The sequence below is a fragment of the Pogoniulus pusillus genome, chromosome 2, assembly GCF_015220805.1.
Source record: "Pogoniulus pusillus isolate bPogPus1 chromosome 2, bPogPus1.pri, whole genome shotgun sequence".
NCBI classification, from domain to species: domain Eukaryota; kingdom Metazoa; phylum Chordata; class Aves; order Piciformes; family Lybiidae; genus Pogoniulus; species Pogoniulus pusillus.
Window position 1 is genome coordinate 44,961,412 of NC_087265.1, and position 26,078 is coordinate 44,987,489.

The 26,078-nt window shown below is 41.8% G+C and overlaps 1 protein-coding gene across 10 annotated transcripts in view; it reads left to right on the forward strand.

Moving 5' to 3' along the window:
• LOC135186184 (sodium channel protein type 1 subunit alpha) overlaps window positions 1–26,078 on the forward strand; it is a 106,767-nt gene that overhangs the window by 52,654 nt on the left and 28,035 nt on the right. For 7 of the 10 annotated variants that reach the window (XM_064163726.1, XM_064163701.1, XM_064163750.1 and 4 more), the window contains 12 exons: window positions 2,200–2,263; window positions 3,218–3,359; window positions 4,052–4,258; window positions 5,308–5,613; window positions 6,351–6,731; window positions 7,876–8,008; window positions 9,910–10,148; window positions 16,446–16,619; window positions 18,111–18,467; window positions 20,129–20,611; window positions 23,124–23,241; window positions 24,851–25,005. In XM_064163726.1, coding sequence (XP_064019796.1) covers window positions 2,200–2,263; window positions 3,218–3,359; window positions 4,052–4,258; window positions 5,308–5,613; window positions 6,351–6,731; window positions 7,876–8,008; window positions 9,910–10,148; window positions 16,446–16,619; window positions 18,111–18,467; window positions 20,129–20,611; window positions 23,124–23,241; window positions 24,851–25,005 — 2,759 coding nt within the window. The remainder of the gene's footprint in view (window positions 1–2,199; window positions 2,264–3,217; window positions 3,360–4,051; window positions 4,259–5,307; window positions 5,614–6,350; window positions 6,732–7,875; window positions 8,009–9,909; window positions 10,149–16,445; window positions 16,620–18,110; window positions 18,468–20,128; window positions 20,612–23,123; window positions 23,242–24,850; window positions 25,006–26,078) is intronic. The other 3 variants (XM_064163742.1, XM_064163735.1, XM_064163757.1) reach the window with 1 other exon arrangement.

The window sequence follows — 26,078 nt, forward strand, 5'->3', positions numbered from 1 at the left end:
GTATCACAGTATTATCAGGGTTGGAAGAGACCTCACAGATCATCAAGTCCAACCCTTTAGCACAGAGCTCAAGGCCAGACCATGGCACCAAGTGCCATGTCCAGTCCTGCCTTGAACAGCTCCAGGGACGGCGACTCCACCACCTCCCCGGGCAGCCCATTCCAGTGTCCAATGACTCTCTCAGTGAAGAACTTTCTCCTCACCTCCAGCCTAAATCTCCCCTGGCATAGCTTGAGGCTGTGTCCTCTTGTTCTGGTGCTGGCCACCTGAGAGAAGAGAGCAACCTCCTCCTGGCCACAACCACCCTTCAGGTAGTTGTAGACAGCAATAAGGTCACCCCTGAGCCTCCTCTTCTCCAGGCTAACCAATCCCAGCTCCCTCAGCCTCTCCTCGTAGGGCTGTGCTCAAGGCCTCTCACCAGCCTCGTCGCCCTTCTCTGGACACGCTCAAGCATCTAATGAGAGATTCTCTCATGGGACTGAAGGATTGTTTTGGGTTTTACAATGCTTTGGCCTTCAATGTGAGACAGTAGTACGCACAACATGGGGACCTGCTGGGGAGCTTTGCTACCCTCTATGACAGCCCTTCACCAGCTTTGTCGCCCTTCTCTGCCCATGTTCCAGTATCTCAACATCTCTCTTGAATTGAAGGGCCCCGAACTGCACACAGTACTCAAGGTGTGGCCTGACCAGTGTTGATTACAGGGGCAGAAGAACCTCCCTAGTGCACTCAGAGAAAGCTTGGGTGGCTGTTATTTCCTATGGAGCTGGCAAGCACAGCATGCTTACAGGGCACATCTTGTCTGAAGCACAGAACTTGAATACAGACCCTGTTTCTGCAGTTCAGCTCAGCTGATGCAGTATTAATCCTGGCTGACTGCTCCATGTAAACTACATCAAGTCAAATTTGCATCCTTCCCAATCAGCTGCCATGTTCCACCATGTTTTAATGATGCTAAATGTAAATTAAGATTTGCTTCATAAGGGTCAGCTGTGGTCAGCATCATGTCAGTGAACTTTGTGGCTGCTTTCAACTGTATTCCAGCAGAGTGCAGTTCTGCAATGCATACCAGTCCAGACTGACAGTGGCTGTTCATAAGGTTGTGCACTGCACAGTACAGATTTTACCCTGTAAGATGCAGGTGTGTCATTAAACATTGACTCATAGAATTAACCAGCTCAGAACTGATTTCTTCACAGTTTCAGAACACTCTGTGAAGAAATCAGCCTATGAACAAATCAAGTCTATGAACAATATGTCTACAAACAAGGTTGACATATAGCTTAAAATCTAACTTTTCCAAATGGTGAAATTCACTCACAGGATGGAGAGATGCAGCTGGCCACGGTACCATGTCCCTCTTATGGCATATGAATGTGCTGAGCCAGTAGCTTGTCATGCCTCCTTAGGCTCTCCTTAGGCTGTGTCCAGTTCAGAGCTCCAAGAGGGATGTAGAGATACTGGAACATGTCCAGAGAAGGGCAGTGAAGCTGGTGAGGGGCCTGGAACACAGCCCTGTGAGGAGAGGCTGAGGAGGCTGAGGGTGTTTAGCCTGGAGAAGGAGGAGGCTCAGAGCAGACCTGATTGCTGGGGAGGCTGTAGCGAGGTGGGGGTTGATCTCTTCTGCCAGGCAAGCAGCAACAGAACAAGGGGACACAGTCTCAAGTTGTGCTGGGGGAGGTCTAGGCTGGATGTCAGGAGGAAGTTGTTGGCAGAGAGAGTGATTGGCATTGGAATGGGCTGCCCAGGGAGGTGGTGGAGTCACCGTCCCTGGAGGTATTCAGGAAAAGCCTGGATGAGGCACTTAGTGCCATGGCCTAGTTGACTGGATAGGGCTGAGTGACAGGTTGGACTGGCTGATCTTGGAGGTCTCTTCCAACCTGCTTGATTCTCTGATTCTGTGTTTGCAAGAGAGATCTGTTTATCTCATCTACATCCAGCAGCACTTGACCAAATTTTTAGTACTTTGACAGAGGTTTTACCTGAAGTAACTGCTGTGAGTGATAGCACTCACTGGGATTCATGTTGTCATTTACTCTAAAGTTGTGGTCCTGCTTACAAAAAGTACTGCTTGTTTAAAATTACCTCTGAAATAGCCTTACTACCTTTAGAACTAACTATATGTTTCGTAGAGCTGAAACAAAGCTTTGGTTTTTCAGAACTTTATAATTTTTGTAATTATTATTCTCTTCTAAACAGGTCATTTTTACTTTCTGGAAGGGCAAAATGATGCTCTGCTTTGTGGAAACAGTTCTGATGCTGGGTAAGACCAAATCTCACATTTGATTGCACTGTATTCAAATCAGATCCATATTCTTTAGATGTGCAGTTTTGGGGGTGGGGGGAGTGGTGTATATTTCTTTCATGTGAGAAATATGGGTATTGTACTCTGGACTGAGGATTTGGATTCCTAATCAGAGCTCAGTGTGTTGGTTAGATGAGTTTAGTATTTGCATGAACGAATGAATTTGATATTAGCATACTGAAGGTCACAGAATGGTCCTCCAAAGGTTGGCCAGTCCAGACTCTTCTGCAGTAAGCAGGGGCATCCTCAACTAGCATAGAATCATAGAATCAGTCAGGGTTGGAAGGGACCACAAGCATCATCCAGTTGCAGCCCCCTGCCATGGGCAGGGACACCCTACCCTAGATGGGGCTGCCCAGATCCCTGTCAAGACTCACTTTGAATGTCTCCAGGGACGAGGCCACAACCATCTCTCTGGGCAACCTGTTCCACTACCCTCGTGGTAAAGAACCTGTCCCTAACATCCAATCTACATCTGCTCTTCTCTACTTTGAAGCCCATGCTGCTCATCCTATCCCTACAAGCCTTGGTGTAGCTCCTGCCTGGATGAGTTGTAAAAGACACAGCACCTGGAAAGCAGTTTGCAGTTACAGTTGTGTCTAGGAGTGCTTGCAGGCTCAGACAGTAGAAAACACTGACACTGAAATGAATGCTACAAGATAGGTAAATAAATTGAAGTGTGTTTTAGAAGCTTGTATAAAGATTTTAACACAAACTTTTGTGTGCCTTTCCTGCTTAATGTTTCTAGTGTCCTTTAACACCATATTCTATCAAACATCACCAGTCCTATTATTTCTACTCTGGTTAACTAAAGAAAAGTCCCTTTTGTTTCTCATCCAAATCTTCCTGTGGGCATTCCAGGTAATAATATTAAACTAACTATCTAAAATAACACCCTCTTTGTCTTTGTAGGCAGTGCCCAGAAGGATACACATGTGTGAAAGCTGGTAGAAACCCCAATTATGGCTACACAAGTTTTGACACCTTCAGCTGGGCTTTCTTGTCACTCTTTCGACTGATGACTCAGGACTTCTGGGAAAACCTTTATCAATTGGTGAGAATCTTTTAATGCTAAATAAACTAAACATGTTTTTACCAATAATGCAAGAGGCCTACAATCAATTTCACAGAATCATCCAGGTTGGAAGAGACCCCCAAGATCATCCAGTCCAACCTAGCACCCAGCCCTGTCCAGTCAACTAGACCATGGCACTAAGTGCCTCATCCAGGCTTTCCTTGAGCACCTTCAGGAGCAACAACTCCACCACCTCCCTGGGCAGCCCATTCCAATGCCACTCTCTGTGAAAAACTTCCTCCTAACATCCAGCCTAGACCTCCCCTGCCACAACTTGAGACTGTGTCCCCTTGTTCTGTTGCTGATTGTTGCCTGGCAGAAGAGACCAACCCCCACCTGGCTGCAGCCTCCCTTCAGGTAGTTGTAGACAGCAATGAGGTCACCCCTGAGCCTCCTCTTCTTCCGGCCCCAGCTACCTCAGCCTCTCCTCACCAGCTTCATTGCCCTTCTCTGAACACATTCCAGTATCTCAACATCTCTCTTGAATTGAGGAGCCCAGAACTGGACACAGCACTCAAGGTGTGGCCTGAGCAGTGCTGAGTACAGGGGCAGAATAACCTCCCTTGTCCTATTGGCCACACTGTTCCTGATCCAGGCCACATTTCCTTTTAGTATCTTAATTTTAACAATGTAAAAGACTATTTGTTAACTGGTTCTTGTCTTATTTCCAGACACTGCGTGCTGCTGGGAAGACATACATGATATTTTTTGTTCTGGTGATTTTTCTGGGCTCTTTCTACCTGATCAACTTGATCCTGGCTGTGGTTGCCATGGCCTATGAAGAACAGAATCAAGCAACCATGGAAGAAGCAGAGCAGAAGGAGGCAGAATTTCAACAGATGCTGGAACAACTGAAGAAGCAGCAAGAAGCAGCTCAGGTATAATTTATGGTCTCTAGTAATGTAGAAGAGTATAGAAGTAAATTTTACTAGAGATATTTATAGATTCAGTCAGGGTTGGAAGAGACTAGATGATCCTTGTGGTCCCTTCCAACCCTGACTGATTCTATGACCATCCAGTTCCAACCCCCTGCCATGGGCAGGGACACCCTACTCTAGAGCAGGCTGGCCACAGCCTCATCCAGCCTGACCTTAAACATCTCCAGGGATGGGGCCTCAACCGTTTCCCTGGGCAACCCATTCCAGGCTCTCACCACTCTCATGCTGAACAACTTCCTCCTCACATCCAATCTTAACCCTCTGCTTTCTGAATGTGGAGTTACTAAACACAGAGGTAGCTCATTTCTATTCTGCTCTAAAGACATTCTATTTTGAACGATCCAGCCATAATCAAGAGTGAATACTCAAAACTAGGTACACATCATTCATTATGTCTGTTTTAGTCTAGTGTCATTACTACAGTTTGTTAAAAAATGCTGATGAAATCAGGGGAAAAAACAGGGAGAGGGTATACTGTGGAAAGTGTAAAGATCTGGCCTGGAGCACAGCCCTTTGAGGAGAGGCTGAGGGAGCTGGGGGTGTGCAGCCTGGAGAGAGGGAGACTCGGGGCTGACCTCATTGCTCTCTACAGCTACCTGAAGGGAGATTGTAGCCAGGTGGGGTTGCACTTTTCTGCCAGGCAGCCGGGGACAGAACTAGAGGACACAGCCACAAGCTGTGCCAGGGCAGGTTCAGGCTGGATGTTAGGAAAAAGTTCTTCACAGCAAGAGTGATTGGCTTTGGAATGAGCTGCCCAGGGAGGTGGTGGAGTCCCTCTCCCTGCAGGTGTTTAAAAGGAGGCTGCCATGGGTTAGAATGTGTTAGGTGATAGGTTGGACTTGATGAGCTTAGAGGTCTTTTCCAACCTGGCTCAATCTGTGATCCTGTGATCTAGGGAGTCAGGAATAGCAATTCTGTATAACTAAATTTAAAACTCCCATGGCATCATGGTTTGCTTAGTGACACAAATTCATTCTACAACATGGCAGGCAGCAGCGGTGGCAGCAGCAGCAGTAACGGCATCTGCCGAGTCCAGGGAGCCCAGCGCTGGAGGAGAAGCAGCAGGGCTCTCAGAAAGTTCTTCGGAGGCATCAAAATTGAGCTCAAAGAGTGCAAAAGAGAGGAGAAATAGAAGGAAAAAAAGAAAACAGAAAGAACAGTCTGGAGGTGAGGAAAAAGATGAAGATGAATTTCACAAGTCTGAATCTGAAGACAGCATCAGAAGGAAAGGTTTCCGCTTATCTATTGAAGGCAATAGACTGACATATGAAAAGAAGTATTCTTCTCCTCATCAGGTATTGCATGTTGTTATTTTTAGTTGAAACATACATGTGAAGCATCATAGGCTGTTATGAAATTAGTCTTCTTGGTACTGTATTACAACCCTACTGCCTAAAGAAAACATTGAGATTTCCCACTGGGCTTTATTATTGTTGCTAGTGCCTGAGAGAAAGCTCTGTGGCTGCTACATTGCCTTGTCAAAAACCACACAGAACTAAATGTAACCCTTACATCCCTGTTCTTGTGTTAGGACTGTTTGAAAATGCTATTAAAATATTATTTGCTTCTCTGGGTTGTTTGGGGTTTGGGGTTTTTTTTTTTTTAGTTATCATATCTAATCTAGATTTACTAAAATGCTACAGCATTTTTCCATTCTGAGAGGTTCCTGTTTTCCTCCTGCTTCAATGATGCTGGGAGGTTGGTTCAACATCTTGCATAGATGAAAGAATGTGCATGGATAGACTGCCTTTGTTTCTCATTGGGTATTATGTAACTACTCTGCTCAGCAGCTCTAAGTGACATTAGGAGAAAGGAGTGCTCAAAATTAGGTTTAAGAATCTCTGAATGGCAGTATCTTTACCTGCAAAATATATAGATGATTGGATATATTAAGAAAAATTTTGCAGCAACATTTAGCTTCCTGGAAACATGGTTACTGTTTAAGAGGGAAAAAAAATCTCCTATGCTACACTAATCACAGTGCAAAGTTTGAATGTTTCAGCTGCTAATCTCAGTTTTTGTTTGCCTGCAGTCTTTGCTGAGCATTCGAGGTTCCCTGTTCTCTCCAAGGCGCAACAGCAGAACAAGCCTTTTCAGCTTCAGAGGTAGAGCAAAGGATATAGGATCAGAAAATGACTTTGCTGATGATGAGCACAGCACTTTTGAAGACAATGATAGCAGAAGAGATTCTCTCTTTGTGCCGCGCAGACACGGTGAACGGCGCAACAGTAACATTAGTCAGGCCAGTAGGTCATCCAGGATGCTGGCAGTGTTTCCAGTGAATGGGAAGATGCACAGCACTGTGGATTGCAATGGGGTGGTTTCCCTGGTTGGTGGACCATCAGTTCCTACATCGCCTGTTGGACAGCTTCTGCCAGAGGTGATAATAGATAAACCAGCTACTGATGACAATGTAAGAAAGTTTTACGTAGCTTAGGCATCGTGGCCATTTCTTACTGCACCAGCCAGTGTTTTCTACAGAATGGAACCCTTGGCAATGCTTCCTGGTTGGTCAAGCTGTGAATGCTCCTGCATCTTGTAAAATCTTTAATAAACATCACAGCTAAGATAGGTTTGCAACCTAAGGATTTACTTACAAACATGCTTATAACTAACAAATGCAAGCCACAGTTTCCAAGCAATGTTAACTTACTCATAAAAGCAATATGCTTTGCTGTATTACTGTATATTACTTTTGCTGACCTAAAGGTCCATCTGGATGTGGTCTGCAAAACAGCAACTGTACAACTGAAAACAGCCTACAAAAAAAGGTTATGACATAATTGCAATCAATACGATGCTACCATTTAATCAAAATTAACATTATTAGTTAATTTTGATAACATTCTTCCTTTTTAGCCCTATTAAAAATGTAGGCAAGTTGTCAATTATGATCATTTATTTCTCGTTCCATTTCCATCCACGGTTGGTGGAGTTCTGTAGCTTAGATAACAAAGAGTTCATTGAAAGATCACATTTCAATGCACACCTCCAAACCCACAGATGTCTGTGCAAACGTATGTGCAGCACAATTGCTGCCATTCTCTTACCATCTACAAGGTAAGAGAAGATGCCTCTGATTTTTTTTCTTGCTTAGTTCAAAGTTCTCTACTCACATTACTAAAAAAAGAAAACATTAGCATGAGGAAGCATGAGGAAGTCAGACTTTTCTTACTTGCTCTAGTTTGCCTAGGGGAGAAGACTGTTCTGTTACAAAACCCAGAATATGCTGTCAGCTGGAAAAAAACCTGCAATTTGCAAGAATTGTGTACAGTATTTTGAACTCAATCCTATCCTATTTGTTTAAATCATTTTCCTAGCTTGGAGAAATGCAAAAGTAAAGAAACTTTCTCTTGATCTTTAATGGTAGGTAACTCCTGCCTCATCTCTTTTGCAAGAATATTTAAAAGCTACTCAAAAGTAAGAAAAGTCTGATGATAAAAATAGAAGAGCACGAAGCACGTATCCAAGCTAAGACATTAATAACAGGGCTCTAGGTATCATGTCCTTATCTTATTTCTCTAATGTGGTCTCACCTGTTACTGTTTTCTGTACAGGGTGGCACAACAGAAACAGAAATGAGGAAGAGAATATCTGGCTCTTTTCATGTTTCTATGGACTTCCTGGAAGACCCAGCTTTAAGGGAAAGAGCCATGAGTATTGCTAGCATCCTGACAAATACTGTGGAAGGTGTGTGATACACAAAGTTGAACGTTAATATGTAATTCCAATGAAAGTCTGAAAGTCTCAGTTGAGAAAAAATATTTGAAACAGCTTAATTGATACCATCTCACAAACTGGCACACTTACTAGTACACACAAAGGTCTTTATCCATTAAGGTTACTACATAGACAATCATAGAATCAGTCAGGGTTGGAAGGGACCACAAGGATCAGCCAGTTCCAACCCCCCTACCCTACCCTAGAGCAGGCTGACCACAGCCTCATCCAACCTGGCTTTAAATACCTCCAGGCAAGGGGCCTCAAACACCTCCCTGGGTAACCCATTCCAGGCTCTCACCACTCTCATGCTCAGCAACTTCCTCCTCACATCCAGCCTGAACCTAGCTATCTCCAGCTTTGCTTCATTCCCCCTAGTTATGTCACCACCTGATATCCTGCAAAGTCCCTCCCCAGCTTTTGTGTAGGCTCCCTTCAGATACTGGAAGGTCACCTGGGAGCCTTCTCTTCTCCAGACTGAACAGCCCCAACTCTTTCAGTCTGTCCTCATAGCAGAGCTGCTGCAGCCCTCTGAGCATCCTCATGGCCCTTCTGTGGACATGCTCCAGCATCTTCACATCCCTCTTGTAATGGGGGCTCCAGACCTGGATGCAGTACTCCAGGCGGAGTCTCACCAGAAAGAAGTAGAGGGGGAGAATCACCTCCCTGGCCCTGCTGGCCACACTTCTCCTGATGCAGCCCAGGATCTGGTTGGCTTTCTGGGCTGCAAGTGCACACTGCTGGCTCATATTGAGCTTCTCATCTCCCAGCACTCCCAAGTGCCTCTCCTCAGGGCTGCTCTCCAGCCACTCACTGCCCAGCCTGCATTTGTGCTTGGGATTGCCTCGATCCAGCTGCAGGACCTTGCACTTGGTCTTGTTGAACCTCCTGAGCTTGGCTTGTGCCCACCTCTCCAGCCTGTCCAGGTCCCTCTGGCTGGCATCCCTGCCCTCCAGCATGACTGCTGCACCTCACAGCTTGGTGTGGTCAGCAAACTTGCTGAGGGTGCACTCAATGCCTCTGTCCATGGCACTGACGAAGATGTTGAACGAGACTGGTGCCAGGACTGATCCCTGAGGGACTCCACTTGTCACTGGTCTCTGCTTGGCCATGGACCCATTGACAGCCACTCTTTGGGCATTACATTTACTGCAGAAGTAAGCATTTCTATCTCATAGTTTTCCCACTATCTCCCTAACCTTATCATCAGGAACAGTGTTATGTTTGGTGGTCATAACTGAGTAGCTGCTTATGCACAATAATTAAAAATACATTATTTGACAGAAAAAGGCCACTGAACATTGTTTAAATATATGCAATCGTTGTGAAAATAAATTTGAACTTTTTTTTTTAGCAGTTATATTTATTCAGTTACTCTTTAAAGCACTGCTATTCTAAGTGAGAAATTGTATTATTTTTTCCTTCAACTGGGAAGGAGAAAAATCTATTGAAACACCATAAATTCCAACATAAAAATACTTACATAACTGAACAGTAAGTGGGGAGCAACACACCAAAGTGTAATTAAGAAACAGTTCAATACTTAATACAACTCAGTGCAGAAATTAATACCTGTTTGGCATGCAGATTGTAATACAAAGAAGTTGTTCTTGATAGATAAGCTGTGAATAAACCAAACACAGCTGATAGCAATTTTTCAAGGCTTTCTTGGAAAGCCCTTTTTGGGCTTTAAATCCCAGGTTTTTCTGCCCTGTGTTGAGTGAGCAACTGTGTTGTGCTTGGTTATTGGCTGCAGTTAACCCAAAAGAATCCTGCAAACAAAGGGCCCTCCAGAGGTTAATCAGTGCCAGTCTGCCAACTTGCTTAGTGCAATTCATACAGTAACTGGTATGAACTTTCTTCCCCTGCAGAACTTGAAGAATCAAGACAGAAATGCCCACCGTGTTGGTATAAATTTGCAAACATCTTCTTGATCTGGGACTGCAGTCCACACTGGTTAAAAGTAAAGCATTTTGTCAACTTAGTGGTAATGGACCCGTTTGTTGACCTGGCCATTACAATTTGCATTGTCTTAAACACGCTCTTTATGGCTATGGAACATTACCCCATGACTGATGAGTTCAGTAACGTGCTTTCAGTTGGAAATCTGGTAAGTTCATTGGGGTTTTGTGCTCACAGTTTGGAAGCAGGTCTAGAAGATGTGAAAGAAGGAGTTTTAACAGCTTGCTTTGCTTTTTCCACTCTATTATCTACTTACCTATCGGATACAAAATAGAAAACACAATGTAAAGTAATTTCATTCTTAATTTCCAGACTTGATTAACAATCAGTCAAATTTAATTAGCCCTACTTAGAAGCACCAAAATAAAGGATGTGGTGAGTTGGGTGTTACTTGCCCCCCCACACTATAAAAAATCACCCAGACTAGACTCAGCAGGTGGAAATTAAAGATTGAAGCTTTGTATTTACAGCTTAGCACAATATACAAGCAGATAGTTTCAATCTATACAGATATATACAGTAATATACAAGTTAAACAGGTAATACAGAAACACAACAGCCCTCTCAGAAACCAGTCCCCAGGAGGGGCTCCCAACCACCCTTCCACCTTCTTTCTACCCCTCTAACTTATCCCAGACTTTGCCTTACGTTCAAGGTGAGTTTGGAGAATTGGCCAGGGGGGTTAGGAAGCAGAGTGATTAGTCACACAGACAGCAAGTTAGGGAGAGTAGGGAGGCAGCCAGAGCTAGAGAGAGAGGGCAACTGTGTTATCTGTTTGTGCTCTTGTTTTTATCCATCTCAGCAAGCCTATGAGTGCAGTAGACATCACCATTGTTTCCTTTCACAGCCTAATTCCTTTCACTAAAATATTCCAGCTAGGCTCAAACCAGCACACCAGAATCTTGTGAAAATTCCCCTAGACTGTATTTGACATTTAATGCATACACAGGCCCCTGGAGTTTTAAATTAGCTTTGTGAACCTTTCATGTTGGCTGACTACTGGTGTTGGATAGAGGGTTCCAGTACTCCTACTGCCTGCAGAGTCTTACCTTGCTTGTGCACTTAGACTGAATCAAACAGTGGTTGAGTGGATAGGCAGGAAGCAGAAGGATTAGTTAGGCAGCAAGTTAGAGAGAAATGCATGCAGCCAGAGCCAGAGAGAAAGACGCTGTTTCTATATTTGTGTTCTTGGTTTTATATTTTATCTATATCTATATAGATAAAATATATAGATAAAATACTATATGTATGTATGATAGATAAATATTTTTATTTATATATATATATTTGTGTTCTTGGTTTTATATTTTATCTATATATATATCTATATAGTTATATATATCTATATATATAGCTATATAAATTGATATATATAGCTATATAGATATATATAGGTGTATATATATCTCTCTATATATATCTTTATATCTATATATAGATAAATATATATATGATAGATAAATATTTTGTATTTTATATACATCTATATTTGTATTCTTGGGTTTATATTATATATTTTATATATAGATAATATATTATATATATAATGTATACATATTTTTGTCTCTATATATTTGTGTTCTTGTTTTTATACTATATATTTTTATATATAGATAAAATATTATATGTAATATATATAAATATTTTGTGTTTATATACATCTATATTTGTGTTCTTGGGTTTACATTATCTATATATTTTATATAGAGAGAAAGTATTATATTTATGATAGATAAATGTCATAATTTTTATATATTATATTTATGATATATAAATGCTTTATATTTTTATATGTATTTCTACATTTGTGTTCTCGCAGAAGGATTAGATAGGCAGCAAGTTAGAGAGAAAAGTGCATGCAGCCAGAGCCATCTATATTTGTGTTCTTGGATATATATATATATATATATATATATAAATATATAAATATTTTTCAAATATATTTTTATATATAGAATATAGATATTTTATATACAGATAAATAACTTTCAAATATATTTTTGTACATATAATATAAATATTTTATATACAAATAAATAATTTTCAAATATATTTTATATATATAATATAAATATTTTATATATAAATAAATAATTATCAAATATATTTTTATATATATTATAAATATTATATATACATATATACATATATATATTTGTCTTCTTGTGTTTTCTCAACAAGCCTATGAGTGCAGTAGACATCACCATTGTTTCCTTTTCACAGCCTGTAATCTAATTCTTCTCACCAAAATATCCCAGCTAGGCTCAAACTAACACAACATTTATGGCACTCCAGATATGGCTATCAGAACTGTTTTGGAAATTTCCCTGTACACCCTGGCTCATGGAACTTATGATACTGTGAAATCTCTATGTTGCAGTGTTCTGGAATACCAAATTAAAACTACAGCTTGAGAGTATATTGAAAAGCTTTATTGTCAGCTATGCTGTTCTTGCATATAAGCAAGTCCTTGAGAACTGCCTGCTAGGCATCAGTCAGGAATTTCTGTGTGTGTATTAGACACTGAACATGGTAATTCTGCATGTATCAGTTGCAGTGCCCTGAGTAACTGCATGACTTCGTGCAGCAGCTCCATACCATGGGGGCTCAACCACCAAATATCAGCTGTCCTGAGTGTCCTAAGAGGCTCTGAGCCTTCATAGGCATGAGAACTGAGCACTGATGAGTTTACAAACAGCAAATGAGGATTGAAAATAGTACTGAATAGATGACATTCACTGACTTGGACTATGAGAACCAGTTTATTCTTACTAGTCAGGATTGACCAACAGGCTACAGAACTTAGAATTATAGAATCAGTCAGGGCTGGAAAGGACCACAAGGATCATCTAGTTCCAAGCCATGGGCAGGGACACCCTACAGGGTCACCCTACCCTAGACCAGGTTCGCCAGAGCCTCATCTAATGTAGCCTTAAACATCTCCAGTGATGGGGCCTCAGCTACCTCCCTGGACAACCCATTCCAGGCTCTCACCACTCTCATGCTGAAGAGCTTCCAGGTCAAACAGCAGTTGATTTGTCTAACTGCAAAACCAGGAACACATTACTTTCATGAAATAAAACACCATGCAAATAAACGCAGTGTTACTTTTTTCAGTCAACACAACACAAATCTTTAAATGATGAATGCATTTGTAATTGCTCTGTTTCCCAAGGGCAGGTTTGCAACAGCTAAAAAAGACATTTTAAAGCCTTTCTAGCATTTTCTTCTGTAAAAAGCTTTTCATGTGGCTATGTGGATTGTTTTCTTTCTACGTTTTATACAAAGATGTGAAAAATATTCTGCAGCATTTTTTCTTCTCATAGTTTTAATACTATTTTATCATCCTATAATTAGCTTTTCCTCACGTTGTCATGTATTTTCTCTCTTCTACTTCCAAAATATAAATTATTAAAGAATTCAGGAGTTAATTTTTTTTGTGTAGCTCTGATGCTTTTGAACTGACAGGTTTGATCACCTGGAGGTATCTGCAGCTGCAGTCCTACTTTGTCTCTTATTTTAAGAATTGATTTCTTATAATGATGTTTTTAATATTTCTTGGTTTTTAATAAGAAATAATATCTCAGATAAGGTAAATAACCACAGAAATTAAAAGGAGGGATTAATAGAAAAATGCATAGCTGGTTCTCATATACTTAATTAAAGAGTGAAACTCTGAGGTTGCTAGCAAAATGTGCAGTCTTGTTGCATTTTACAGGCTTGTTCTCCAAGAAGAAAACTGCATATAAATGTTGGTGTAAAGGGAGTGAGAAAGAGCCTGGCTATGAGTACTCTTCCAGATTTAGGCTCTCCTCTGTGATATTGTGATGGTTTGGGTGTTACCTGTCTGTCCCCCGTCCTGTCCCCCCCGCTAAGAAAATCACCCAGACTAGACTCAGCCAAGCTGGAAATTAAAGAACAAAGCTTTATAGAATCATAGAATCAACCAGGTTGGAAGAGATCTCCAAGATCATCCAGTCCAACCTAGCACCCAGCCCTAGCCAGTCAACTAGACCATGGCACTGAGTGCCTCATCCAGTCTTTTCTTGAACACCTCCAGGGACGGTGCCTCCACCACCTCCCTGGGCAGCCCATTCCAATGGGAAATCACTCTCTCTGTGAAGAACTTCCTCCTAACATTGCAGCTTAGCACAATATACCAGCAGATATTTACAATATGTACAGCTATAGACAGAAATATACAAGTTAAAAGGTATTACAGAAACACAACAGCCCTCCCAGAAACCAGAGTCCCCAGGAGGGGCTCCCAACCACCCTTCCACCTCCTTTCCACTCCTCTACCTTATCCCAGACTTTGCCTTACATTCAAGGTGAGTTTGGAGATTCAGTCAGGGGGGTTAGGATGTAGATGGATTAGTTACACAGACAGCAAGTTAGGGAGAGAAGTGCATGGAGCCAGAGAGCAACTCTGTTAGGTATATTTCTGTTCTTGTCTTTATACATGTCAGCAAGCCTATGAGTGAAGTAGACATCACCATTGTTTCTTTTTCACAGCCTATCATCTAACACTTCCTACCAAAATAGTACAGCTAGCTTCAAACTAGCACAGATATAAATTGTTCTCAGGGTTCTGCTGCTCCAGTAGTTCCACGCAAAAGCTCCTTGTGAACCTCATCAGTCTGATCATCAGGAAATCAAGGCAGTGTTTCAAACCATATTTATTCATTTCTGCCTCTTGCCCAGCAGTTTCAATCCTGTATCTTGGAAAGTAGTAACCTTCCCCCTCTGCTGTTTAGACCTGGAACACATTTAAACACTGTAATAACAATCTATCCTGGGCATTGATGTTTCTAAGCAGAGCAAGTCAGACTGCTCTTGCCCAACTACTGATTCTTACAGCTAGATTATTCTCTTTAGCTGTCCCATTTTCTATTCCACTTCTTTGAAAATGGGTTATCAAAAGCAGTAACAAAAGCTTTTCAGACTAGGGCTCAGCCAGCTTTTCATGATGGCTTCCCTTCCTACAGGAAATTCTTCTAAGAATTCTCTCAAAGCTACTCAGGGTCATTACTTTGGTGGCTCCTAAATATGATTCTTACTTCATCAGCATAGTATCTTATGATGAGAAACCATTGCCATCAATATCATGCATTCTAAAATGCACTTTCATTGCTGACACCAAAATGACTGAGCCAATCAACTTCACTGAAGTGACGTACAGAGAGAACTCTATAACTCAAAAGTTATAAAGTAGGTATGTTTATTGCACAAGATGCAGGGGGGATATTTCCTCCAAAGTTGTGCATGACCCAAAGGAGCAAGCTATCCCACATTTATACAGTGAAACCATGCACAGTCATGAAACGCCTGTACATTGTTAGCACTGAAACCTGCTTATTCCCGCTCCCTATGTTAATTGTCTTATCAGTCCTCTGTGCCTGTGTAGTTCCTTTCAGATATTGTGGGCAGGGGTCCTTCAAGTGTGGGGGGTGGTCTTCTGGAGGAAGGCTGTGGGTCTTTGTCACAATGTACTTTTCACCTCTTGCCTGGAATTTGATGACCGTGCAGGTCCGTAATGCCCTTATCAGCCTTAGCTCACTTATGTCCTTGATGGTCTTCTGCTCACTGTCGGGTTTATGACCAGTGCTGGTCAGTTGTTCTTTTCCCAGATAACATTATGATGCCTTTGCTCTTGCAACCTTGGAATGCTTTCATGTTGCTATTTGCGAGTACACCCTTTGTTAGTGATTAAGACCAGCTTCTTCCCTTGCTAGCCATCTACTTCTATGTGATTTCATGGTTACCTATTTTGTTTCTGTGTTCCCAGTATAGATATACTATTGGTCACAATGTTCTAATCTATGCTATCCCCTATTTCTTCATATCCCCACACTGGTGACACCCAGGCAGAAGATCCATGGCTTCAGCAAATTGATACATTTCACTCGATCCCATACCCCACTTGATCCCCATCTGGTATAAATAACCACCTCTCTGCTGAATCAAATGGGATTATGGCAGGTCATACCAGCAGAGCAGCTGCCCCTCTGGAAACTTAGATTTAGCCTCATTCATGTTGCTGTATACTGTAATTAGTGTACCAAAAAGATGTTCTATTCTATAATTTCTTGGAAAACATTCTGGTTTATGTAGTGAAAATCAAATTTGCAATATTGTTTGTACAGTGCATGAGGAAGTCCATATCCTGATGAAATTGAACCTGGGCCATAAATGTTATGAGACACAAGTTTTTATAATTTGTTTAGGATAAAATTTATTTAATTGAAAAAAATTGCTTGGTTTCTATGGAACTTGTTAAAGGAAGGTGGAGGTAATAAATCATTACAGTACACTGAACTATTTTTAGGTATCAGTTTGGGGTAAGATATTGCAGATATGTAGCTTGAACTAAAAACGTAGACAATAGCTAAATCTCTAGGGATTCTATTTCACAATTAAATAACAAACTGCATTTTGAATTCAGGTCTTCACTGGAATCTTCACAGCAGAAATGTTTCTCAAGGTAATTGCAATGGATCCTTACTATTATTTCCAGGAAGGCTGGAATATTTTTGACGGTTTTATTGTAACCCTGAGCTTGGTTGAGCTTGGTCTTGCAGATGTGGAAGGGCTCTCAGTTCTTCGATCATTCAGATTGGTAAGTATATATCATAGAATCATAAAATCAACCAGGTTGGAAGAGACTTCCAATATCATCCAGTCCAACCTAGCACCCAGACCTGTCCAATCAACCAGACCATGGCACTAAGTGCCCCATCCAGGCTTTTACTGAACATCTCCAGGGACGGTGACTCCACCACCTCCCTGGGCAGCCCATTCCAATGCCAATCACTCTCTCTGCCAACAACTTCCTCCTAACATCCAGCCTAGACCTCCCCTGGCACAACTTCAGACTGTATCCCCTTGTTCTATTGCCTGTTGTCTGGCAGAAGAGACCAACCCTTACATCAGTTGCACTCATTGTGGGGTTCATTAAAAGAATATATTCATTAAAAGAATATATTTTTTTGCCTTAATTTGTTAGATGTTTGGTCTAAAGGGTTAACCCTCCTGGGGCAGTGGTCTTGACCCTGACCCCTGGTGGTCCTGACCCCTCCTTGGGGGTGAAGGGTCCAAACACTACCAGGTGTGGTGGTTAGCCCACTCCCACTTCCTGTCTAGCCTTTGTATAAAAGCAGAGGAACTTCCTGTTGCTCTCTCTCCCTCCCTGCCTCCTGCTTGCTGGCATCCCCATCCCGTTTCCTGCTGCTGTTTGTTTTACCACGTGGCCATAACCCATGAAGCAGACAAAACCATTGCCATCAATGTACTTTCACATATCTTGTATCTTGTTTTCCCTTCCCTATACCTTTTGTATACCTCATATACCTTTTATTTATTGGTAACATTTTCTTCTTTTAACTTCCAGATCGAAGTAAGACTGTTTATTTGGTTGTGCTTGCCTTTCCTCTCTCTACATCTAATTCCTTTTCATTGGGAAAGAAGGGGGAAGAGGAAAAGGCATCCTACAAATTGTTATTGGTTCTATTAACTGTATTTGAGTCTCTGGGAAATCTAAATTAGAACTGAGACATTTGGCATGGTACCTATCCTAACATCTCTTTCCTTAGTACAAATCTTTATTACTTGTGGTATTTTACTGTCTTCAGAGGGAACTGATCACAGTCCAGACAAATAGATAGCAGCAGGTGCCCTGGGCCTATTTGCATTGTATTCAGTGTATGCACAGACTTTAAACTGCTGTGCAGTTCTGCTATGCAGAAACAAATTGACTCACTACAGATGTATTGTGCTATCTTTTGTATCACTGGAATAGATCTGCTCTGCGAGTACCAGTAGAGAAGTGGCCTAGATGATTTTAACAGATGAACTCTAGATTTTAAATTCCATTAATATGACAGGTAATTCCTTTGGCCTTCAGAAAAACTCTACTTTGAGGATGTCAAGCTCTAACTTCAGAAAATTTTGTTGCCTGAACTTTTCATCTCCATGCTTGTAACAAGAGGACATCTCCTGAACAGCCATACTCAGGGCATGCTTTGCAGTTGGACTCTTCAACCAATTAGCATTAGAGTATCTTTGTGTCTTTCTTGCTGGGTGTCCTTACAATACTTTTCTTTGCTTCCAGTTGCGAGTGTTCAAACTGGCAAAATCTTGGCCCACGCTAAATATGCTGATTAAGATCATTGGCAACTCAGTGGGAGCTCTGGGAAATCTGACCCTGGTGCTGGCCATCATCGTGTTCATTTTTGCCGTGGTTGGGATGCAGCTGTTTGGGAAAAACTACAAGGAATGTGTCTGTAAGATCGCAAGTGACTGTGTGCTTCCACGCTGGCACATGCAAGACTTTTTCCACTCTTTTCTGATTGTGTTTCGAGTGCTGTGTGGAGAATGGATAGAAACAATGTGGGACTGCATGGAGGTTGCTGGCCAAGCCATGTGCCTTACCGTTTTCATGATGGTCATGGTGATTGGAAACCTAGTGGTACGTAATCAAAGCGTCAGCAACAAGTTACATGGCACTAGAGTGGACTCAGTTCTGAAGTGAACCAAGTTCTGCTTCAAGAAGCACTTAAGCAGGTGGTTTTGAGCCATGCTTAAAGTTAATTTTAAGAGCTTTTTTGGATTGAGAACAAAGTATTCTGCAATATCAGATGCTAGTGAGCGCTTAGTCACGTTCTTCATTTGTCTTTTGGCTCTGTGTTTTACGCTTCTGTGGGCTTCCTTATTTATCCCACATGGTTACTCATCTAAATAATCAGATTTCTGATGTGCAGTGGGGTAAATTAATTTTTTTAATGATGCTGAATAACAGACATATTATCTCCATTTTTGGATTATAAGAGTTTACACCACAATGTTTACATACTCTGGGGATTTAAAGACACAATTGCAGATGTTATTCAGCAGTAGGAATGCTTTTGAATTGTGAGCTTGATCTAGGCAAAATGATTAAAAACTCTTTTATGGAGAAGAGAAATGTCATGGAGGGGGGGGGGGATTCCCAGTACCTACACCTATTTGGTGGAGGGGAGAAATTAATTAATGCAAGAGGATATCTACAAAAATATATATATTTATTAAACTCCAATATTTCCAACTCTTGCCACCCCTAACCACTGAACTTTAATATCAAATTGTTCTTTACATGATTATGAAGATATTATGGGAATATATATCTACAGAAACTTATTAATAGCTAGCAAACATTTCAAACTATATACAGAGAAAGAGTTTTCCCCGTGGCTTAATGCCACTTGGGGTCTTACACTATTTGCCCAGCAAAGCTGAGCTGAAAGCTGCTCTCTGCTTTATGGCAGAGGTAATAGAAATTACAGAGGCATCTACTCACAATTCTTATCAATCACCCTCTGGGGCTGCGTCAGCCTGTGCCTAGTGTCCAATTCTTCAGGGTCTCTGCCTGTGGACTTTGAGGTTGGAATCCTCCGGGTTCAGGGGAAATGGCAGTCTGACCCTTATGCTGATGGATCCTGCTGGCTGCTCTCTCCAGGGGTACGCAGGCAGGATCTCCAGGTGCAGAGGCAGGATATTGTGCAGTCTGAGCATGGGTCTAATGCTGAGTAAAGGCAGGCACACAGCTGCAAGGAAGTATGCGCACAGGCAGGCAAGCAAGCATGTGGCGGAGCCACAAGTAATGTGGGGAAGGCTACACATGAGCCTGTGCACCCCTATTTATTAAATGTGGGCCAAGAGTTAATGGTCTCATTGGCCACTCAAATGACCAAACAGGTTGGCAGTCAGCCAAACCTTACCATACTGGGTGAAACCCACAGGCCCGGACTCCAAATATGGGAATCACATGGGCCCAGCACCAGGCAGGCACGAGCTGGGTGCATGGGGGCTTACACAATCAGGTGTCCTGGGCAACTGACTTTATGGCCCCGGTGTGTTGTGCCCCTTTGTGCTTGTTTACCCCTGGTGCAGGCAGAGAGACATGTCCAGGCAGAGGAGGCATAAATAAGTCTGCTTTTGGGCCTACAGGCCCTCCACAACAAGAAAAAAGGGTTGAGGGTTTGTTTGTTTGTTTTTTTATGATGTCAATAATATGACAACTTTTAACTAAATAAGAGTCCTCTGTTGGGATAAAGTCTCGAATGTCCTCCTTTTTTTTTCCTCTCTCTGCAGGTACTGAACCTATTTTTGGCCTTGCTACTGAGCTCATTTAGCGCAGACAACCTTGCTGTGACAGATGATGACAATGAAATGAATAATCTCCAAATTGCTGTAGCAAGAATGCAGAAGGGCATCGATTACGTGAAAAGAAAAGCACGCGAATTCATCCAGAAAGCTTTCGTTAAAAAACAAAAAGCTTTGGATGAAATCAAACCACTCGAAGACTTGAACAACAAAAATAGCTGCATTTCTAACCACACAACCGTGGAACTAAGCAAGGACCATGACTATATTAAAGATGTAAATGGAACCACAAGTGGCATAGGCACAGGTAGCAGTGTGGAAAAATACATTATCGATGAAAGCGATTACATGTCCTTCATAAACAACCCAAGTCTCACGGTAACGGTGCCAATTGCTGTGGGTGAATCTGACTTTGAAAATCTAAACACGGAAGAATTTAGTAGTGAATCAGATCTGGAAGAAAGCAAAGAGGTATATAGATATTTTGAGCATTTTCAGGGTGTTTTTTTTTCAGCATAAGCCAGGGTGTTTGGTTCTTGAGCATTTGTTGTTTTAACGCTTCTTTGATTATGGGTATATGGTTGTATAAAGAAGAGCTTTATGTTTGATGAACAAAAATGTGTGAAAGGGTTAAAAATTACTGTCCTCAAGAGGAGATGGGACACCAGAGGTGGGAGACCAAGTTAATTGTCTGTATGGTAGTTGCAACAACTGGTAGGGCAGTGCAGTGCCTTAGCCACAGCCTTATTCCACCACAAACTGCCTCCTGTCCCATGAAGAGCATCATACATCTCTCTGCCACTCAAAACATCTCCCTCAATTCTGCTTTTCTGTTGAGCAGGTAGGAACCAAAAAAAACAAATAATTTGTGTTGTATTTCCCTTAGACACTGTAATTTGTTTAGATTTTTAAATTGTCAGATCTTCCAAACCTAGATTCTCATAAAAAAAGAAGTTTTAATCATAGACTCTTCAGATACCTCACATTCACTTAGTTGTTAAAGTTGAAAAATAGCATCAACAGGCAAAAATATCTCATGCTGCTAAAGGAATGTCAAAGCAGGCTATGGATGGAAAGCCACAGAATATCATAGAATCAACCAGGTTGGAAGAGACCTCCAAGATCATCCAGTCAACCTAGCACCCAGCCCTATCCAGTCAACTAGACCATGGCACCAAGTGCCTCATCCAGTCTTTTCTTGAACAACCCCAGCAATGGTGACTCCGCCACCTCCCTGGGCAGCCCATTCCAATGCCAAACCACTCTCTCTGGGAAGAACTTCCTCCTGTATTTTTAACAGGATAATTTAAAGCCATAACTGTTCCTTTACATGACTTTGTGTATGTGTTTTTTCACAAAATAATTTAAATTGATGCAATAACATCATTTGCAAAACAGCTACATCCTCTGTGACTTAGTTTTTAGTCAAATCAGCAAATTACCTTTCCAGACACTTAAGAAAATTAGTTTTCTAACTTGAGGAATCTCAACTCAACTAGTTTCCAGTTTGCAGCAGCAATCCAGTTTTTTTGTTGGTTGGCTTTGTTATCTTGCCAACTGTACTTCAGACACTCCGTTTTAGGCTAACAGGATTCTGTACTGCTGTCAATTCAGTGTTCTGAAGTGCTCTCAGTGAAAAAAAAACAGTGCTAAGCTAAGTGCAACCTTTGGATCCTGTACAAAACAGCCTTTCCTCATGGCGACTTATTTCAGAGATAGTGTTCCCATTTCTTAATTAATACCTGAAGCAATAATGTTTCTTTTCCTGTTAGATATTATCCAAAATATCAGGCCTGTTTAGCCTGGAGAAGAGGAGGCTCAGGGGTGATCTTATTACTGTCTACAACTACCTGAAGGGGCATTGTAGCCAGGTGGGGGGTGGCCTCTTCTCCCAGGCAACCAGCAATAGAACAAGGGGACACAGTCTCAAGTTGTGCCAGGGTAGGTATAGGCTGGATATTAGGAAGAAGTTCTTCACAGAGAGAGTGATTTCCCATTGGAATGGGCTGCCCAGGGAGGTGGTGGAGGCACCGTCCCTGGGGGTCTTCAAGAAAAGACTGGATGAGGCACTTAGTGCCATGGTCTAGTTGATTGGATAGGGCTGGGTGCTAGGTTGGACTGGATGATCTTGGAGGTCTCTTCCAATCTGATTGATTCTATGATTCTATATAATCTGGCTGTGACTTGAGTCTCTGAAACACTACAACAATAGAGACTGTGAGAATGCATCCGAGCACATTTTGAACTTGCCCTGGCAGGGAAAAAATTCTGAATAAAGTATCATTTAAACAAAGATCCACTAGAAAAACACAGTATCTGGTCATCTAATTTCTCCATAACTACCTTAACTCTGGTCAGTCCAGTCCAGACTCCCAACTGCCACAGAGCAAGTAGTCAAATGGAATGACACAAGCTGGTCTATGAGTGACCAGTGAGGAACAGATTCAGTTTAAGAAAGCTTTCTGTGAATGTATCACTACTTGTCAGACCAGGATTACCTTTTATCCCACTGAGAAAGTGCTGTGACCCTTCTGATTTCCACTAGGAATTTAGGAAAAGCAGTTTTGCTTTCTAGATTCTTTTTTCCCCCATGGAAAATCCATCTAGTCATGCTGAGTCAGCAATTTCCCTATGTTCGCAGGATGTTAGGGGTTGGAAGGGACCCAAGAAGATCATCGAGTCCAACCCCCCCTTCCAGAGCAGAGATCATAAAGGAACACGTCCAGACAGGCCTTGAAAGTCTCTAGAGAAGGAGACTCCACAACCTCTCTGGGGAGCCTGTGCCAGTGCTTTGTGACCCTTACAGTAAAGAAGGTCCCTCTTGTGTTGAGGTAGAACCTCTTGCACTGCAACTTACACCCACGTTGAATATTAGAGCAGTCAAAACCATGGTAGAAGTATTTACTTATTCTGCAAATAACTACCATTCACCTTTAAAATATCTACTGTGTGTTTGTGATGCTTGCTTTTCTTTTATTTACAGAAGTTAAATTCATCTAGCTCATCAGAAGGCAGCACAGTTGATATTGGACTTCCTGCAGAAGAGCAACCAGAAGCTGAACCTGAAGAAGCCCAAGAGCCAGAGGCCTGCTTCACAGAAGGTGTTTATAACAAAAATACTAATAATACTTATTCATGAAGCTAAGTATTTTAAGCTAAGTATTACTGTGTATGCACTTGTGATGGTTATGCAAAGTTAATAATCTGTGTTAATTTTGCTATCCAGGCGATGATTGCTAATAACTATGACAACTGTTTATTAACATTGGAACTCACCAGAAAACTTATTCCCAAGGTTCAAAAATGCAGAGTTTGGAAATTTATGCACACAGGGGACAGGCAAAACTAGAGCACTTATTTCTTAAAGTGGCAAATGCAAACATTATACTGGAAGAGAAGATTCTTGTGGTTAATTATACTGCTTATCCACTAGAGGACACAGGAAGCTCCTTTCTGCTTATGGCAGAAGGCAGTTAGTGATTTACAAGAGGCTTTTAAGTTTTTACTCACAAAATAGGATCAGACAGTACTCAAAGCATGTGGAGGAGTTGCTGTCCGAGTCTCCCAGGCTCTTTTCTCAGGAAGCTGGGAGTCTATAGCATAGTTTCTGACCTGGTTCCTCTTGCAGAAGCCTTGCAGAGGGGCAGGCAGGATGCAATGAGATGTGCAGTCTTGACACAATGTCACACTGACTATGCAGGACGATAGCATGCAGGCATTTAGAGCCTGTTCCTGGTAAGCTCTCCAGGGCTTGGTGTGTCCAGACAAATTCAGGATGCAAATGAGGCAGCAGCAGCAGCACACTCAGCAGCCATGAATAGAAGAGCAGAGCATGGCAGAGCACACTGCATCTACCTGCGTGTTTCTTTTATCAATGTGGGCCGAGACTCATGGGCCTTTGGACATAGATTAGCCAATCAGAATGGCACTTTGCCAAGCTTGACCGCATTAGGCGAAGCCAGAGTTTTTGTTTTCCTTCCCACAGCTGCTCCCCCCCTCCCCAACACAGAAGGAGGGTGAGCAGGAAAACATGCCTGGGCAAGCCAGAGCATGGATAAGCCCAATTTTGGCTTATCAGGTCTACCACAACAGTATTGAACTACACTTCTGTTCACTACTATAATTATTAGCAACAGTACTTTTAGACCACGATTTACCATATGGATGCTGATGTCACAATCAGATAAACAATTAAGAAAACATGTTATCAGAAATGTATTTTTAGCATAAGAAAAACATATTACTAAATGTTTTATTTAAGTAGGAACTACTTTGCTACTGCATGCTCCATGGACTTCTATTTGTTTTGTATGCACTGCACTGAGCACTTAGTTCCTGAGAAATGAGAAATGCTTTCTTCTCACTCGTTCATTTAACTGTAAATTGCTGTCATCACAGTTTTGTTTGGCTGCTTGGGTTTTGTTGGGTTTGGCTTTTGTTGGGTTTGAGTTTTGTTGTTGTGGTGGTTGGTTGGGGTTTGTTTGTTTGTTTGTTTGTTTTGGGTTTGTTTTGGGTTTTTTTTTTTTTCTTTAGAGAAAAAGAGAGTGACCTAAGTGAAAATCTACTGAGTTTTTACTGAGTAATACAGCTTCTGGAAAGGTAGCATTGAATGCATCACTGAAATTAATTAACAGAATGCATAATTGAAATTAATGCAACTCAAGATAATCTCTTTGATTTTCTTTCTGCCCTCAACACACTGTTTTAAAGGCTGTGTACGAAGGTTCAAGTGCTGTCAAGTAAGTATAGAAGAAGGGAGAGGAAAGCAGTGGTGGAACCTTAGAAAAACCTGCTTCAGGATTGTAGAACACAACTGGTTTGAGACTTTCATTGTCTTTATGATTCTCCTCAGTAGTGGAGCTCTGGTAAGTATAACATGAACAGAATATTGCAGTGTTGTCAGAAAACTTATTACAAGCTGGCTCCTTAAGCGTTCTTTCAACTTAGTTTTTTCCACCAGAAAGAACACACAACTCCATGCCTTCAAAGGACAGGACTAAATTTTACTCAGGTCTTTGAAAGAAGGGTTGAAAAAGTCTCTTCTTAACATTGTGTTGAAAAAAATAACTGACACAGTTGATTAGAAAGAGTTTAACTCATTTGCTGAAAATGATGGTGGTAGACCTGAAGCTGAAAGAAGGACATGTGTGAAAAGGAGAATGTATTTAACTTTCTTAGTGGAGTCTGTTCTTTAGTTTTACTGATGCTTACTGATATAATTGAGGATATAACTAAGGAAACTACTGATGTGGCTAAGGAAAAAGAACTGTCACTGATGACAAAAAAATCCCAGGATCACAGAATGGTAGGAGATAGAAGGGGCCTCTGAAGATCATCGAGTCCAACTCCTGCTGCCAGAGCAAGACTACCTAAAACAGATCACATAGGAACATGTCCAAATAGGCCTTGAAAGTCTCCAGAGATGGAAACTCCACCACTTACCTGGGCAGCCTGTTCCAGTGCTATGCACTCCTAAAAGTATAGAAAATCCTTCTCATGTTTAGATGGAACTTCCTATGTTTAAATTTATGCCCATTACCTCTTGTCCTGTCACTGAGGAACACAGGGAAGAATCTGGCCCCAGCTTTCTGACACCTGCCCCTTTGATATTTGTAAGGATTAATAAAATTCCCCCTTCAGCCTTCTCTAAGCTAAACAGCCCCAGCTCTCTCAGCCTTTTCTCATATGTTAGATGTCCCAGTCCCCTAATCATAGAAGTGGCCCTACGCTGGACTCTCTCCGGTAGTTCTTCATCCTTCTTGAGCTGGGGTGCCCAGAAGTGGATGCAATACTTCACCAGCCCAGAGTAAACAGGGAGGGAAACCTCCCTCAACCTACTGGCTTCTTCGCTGTGAGGGTACATTGCTGGCTCACGATCATCCAGTGATCTACCAAGACTGCCAGGTCCTTTTCCTCAGAGCTGCTCTCCAACAGGTCA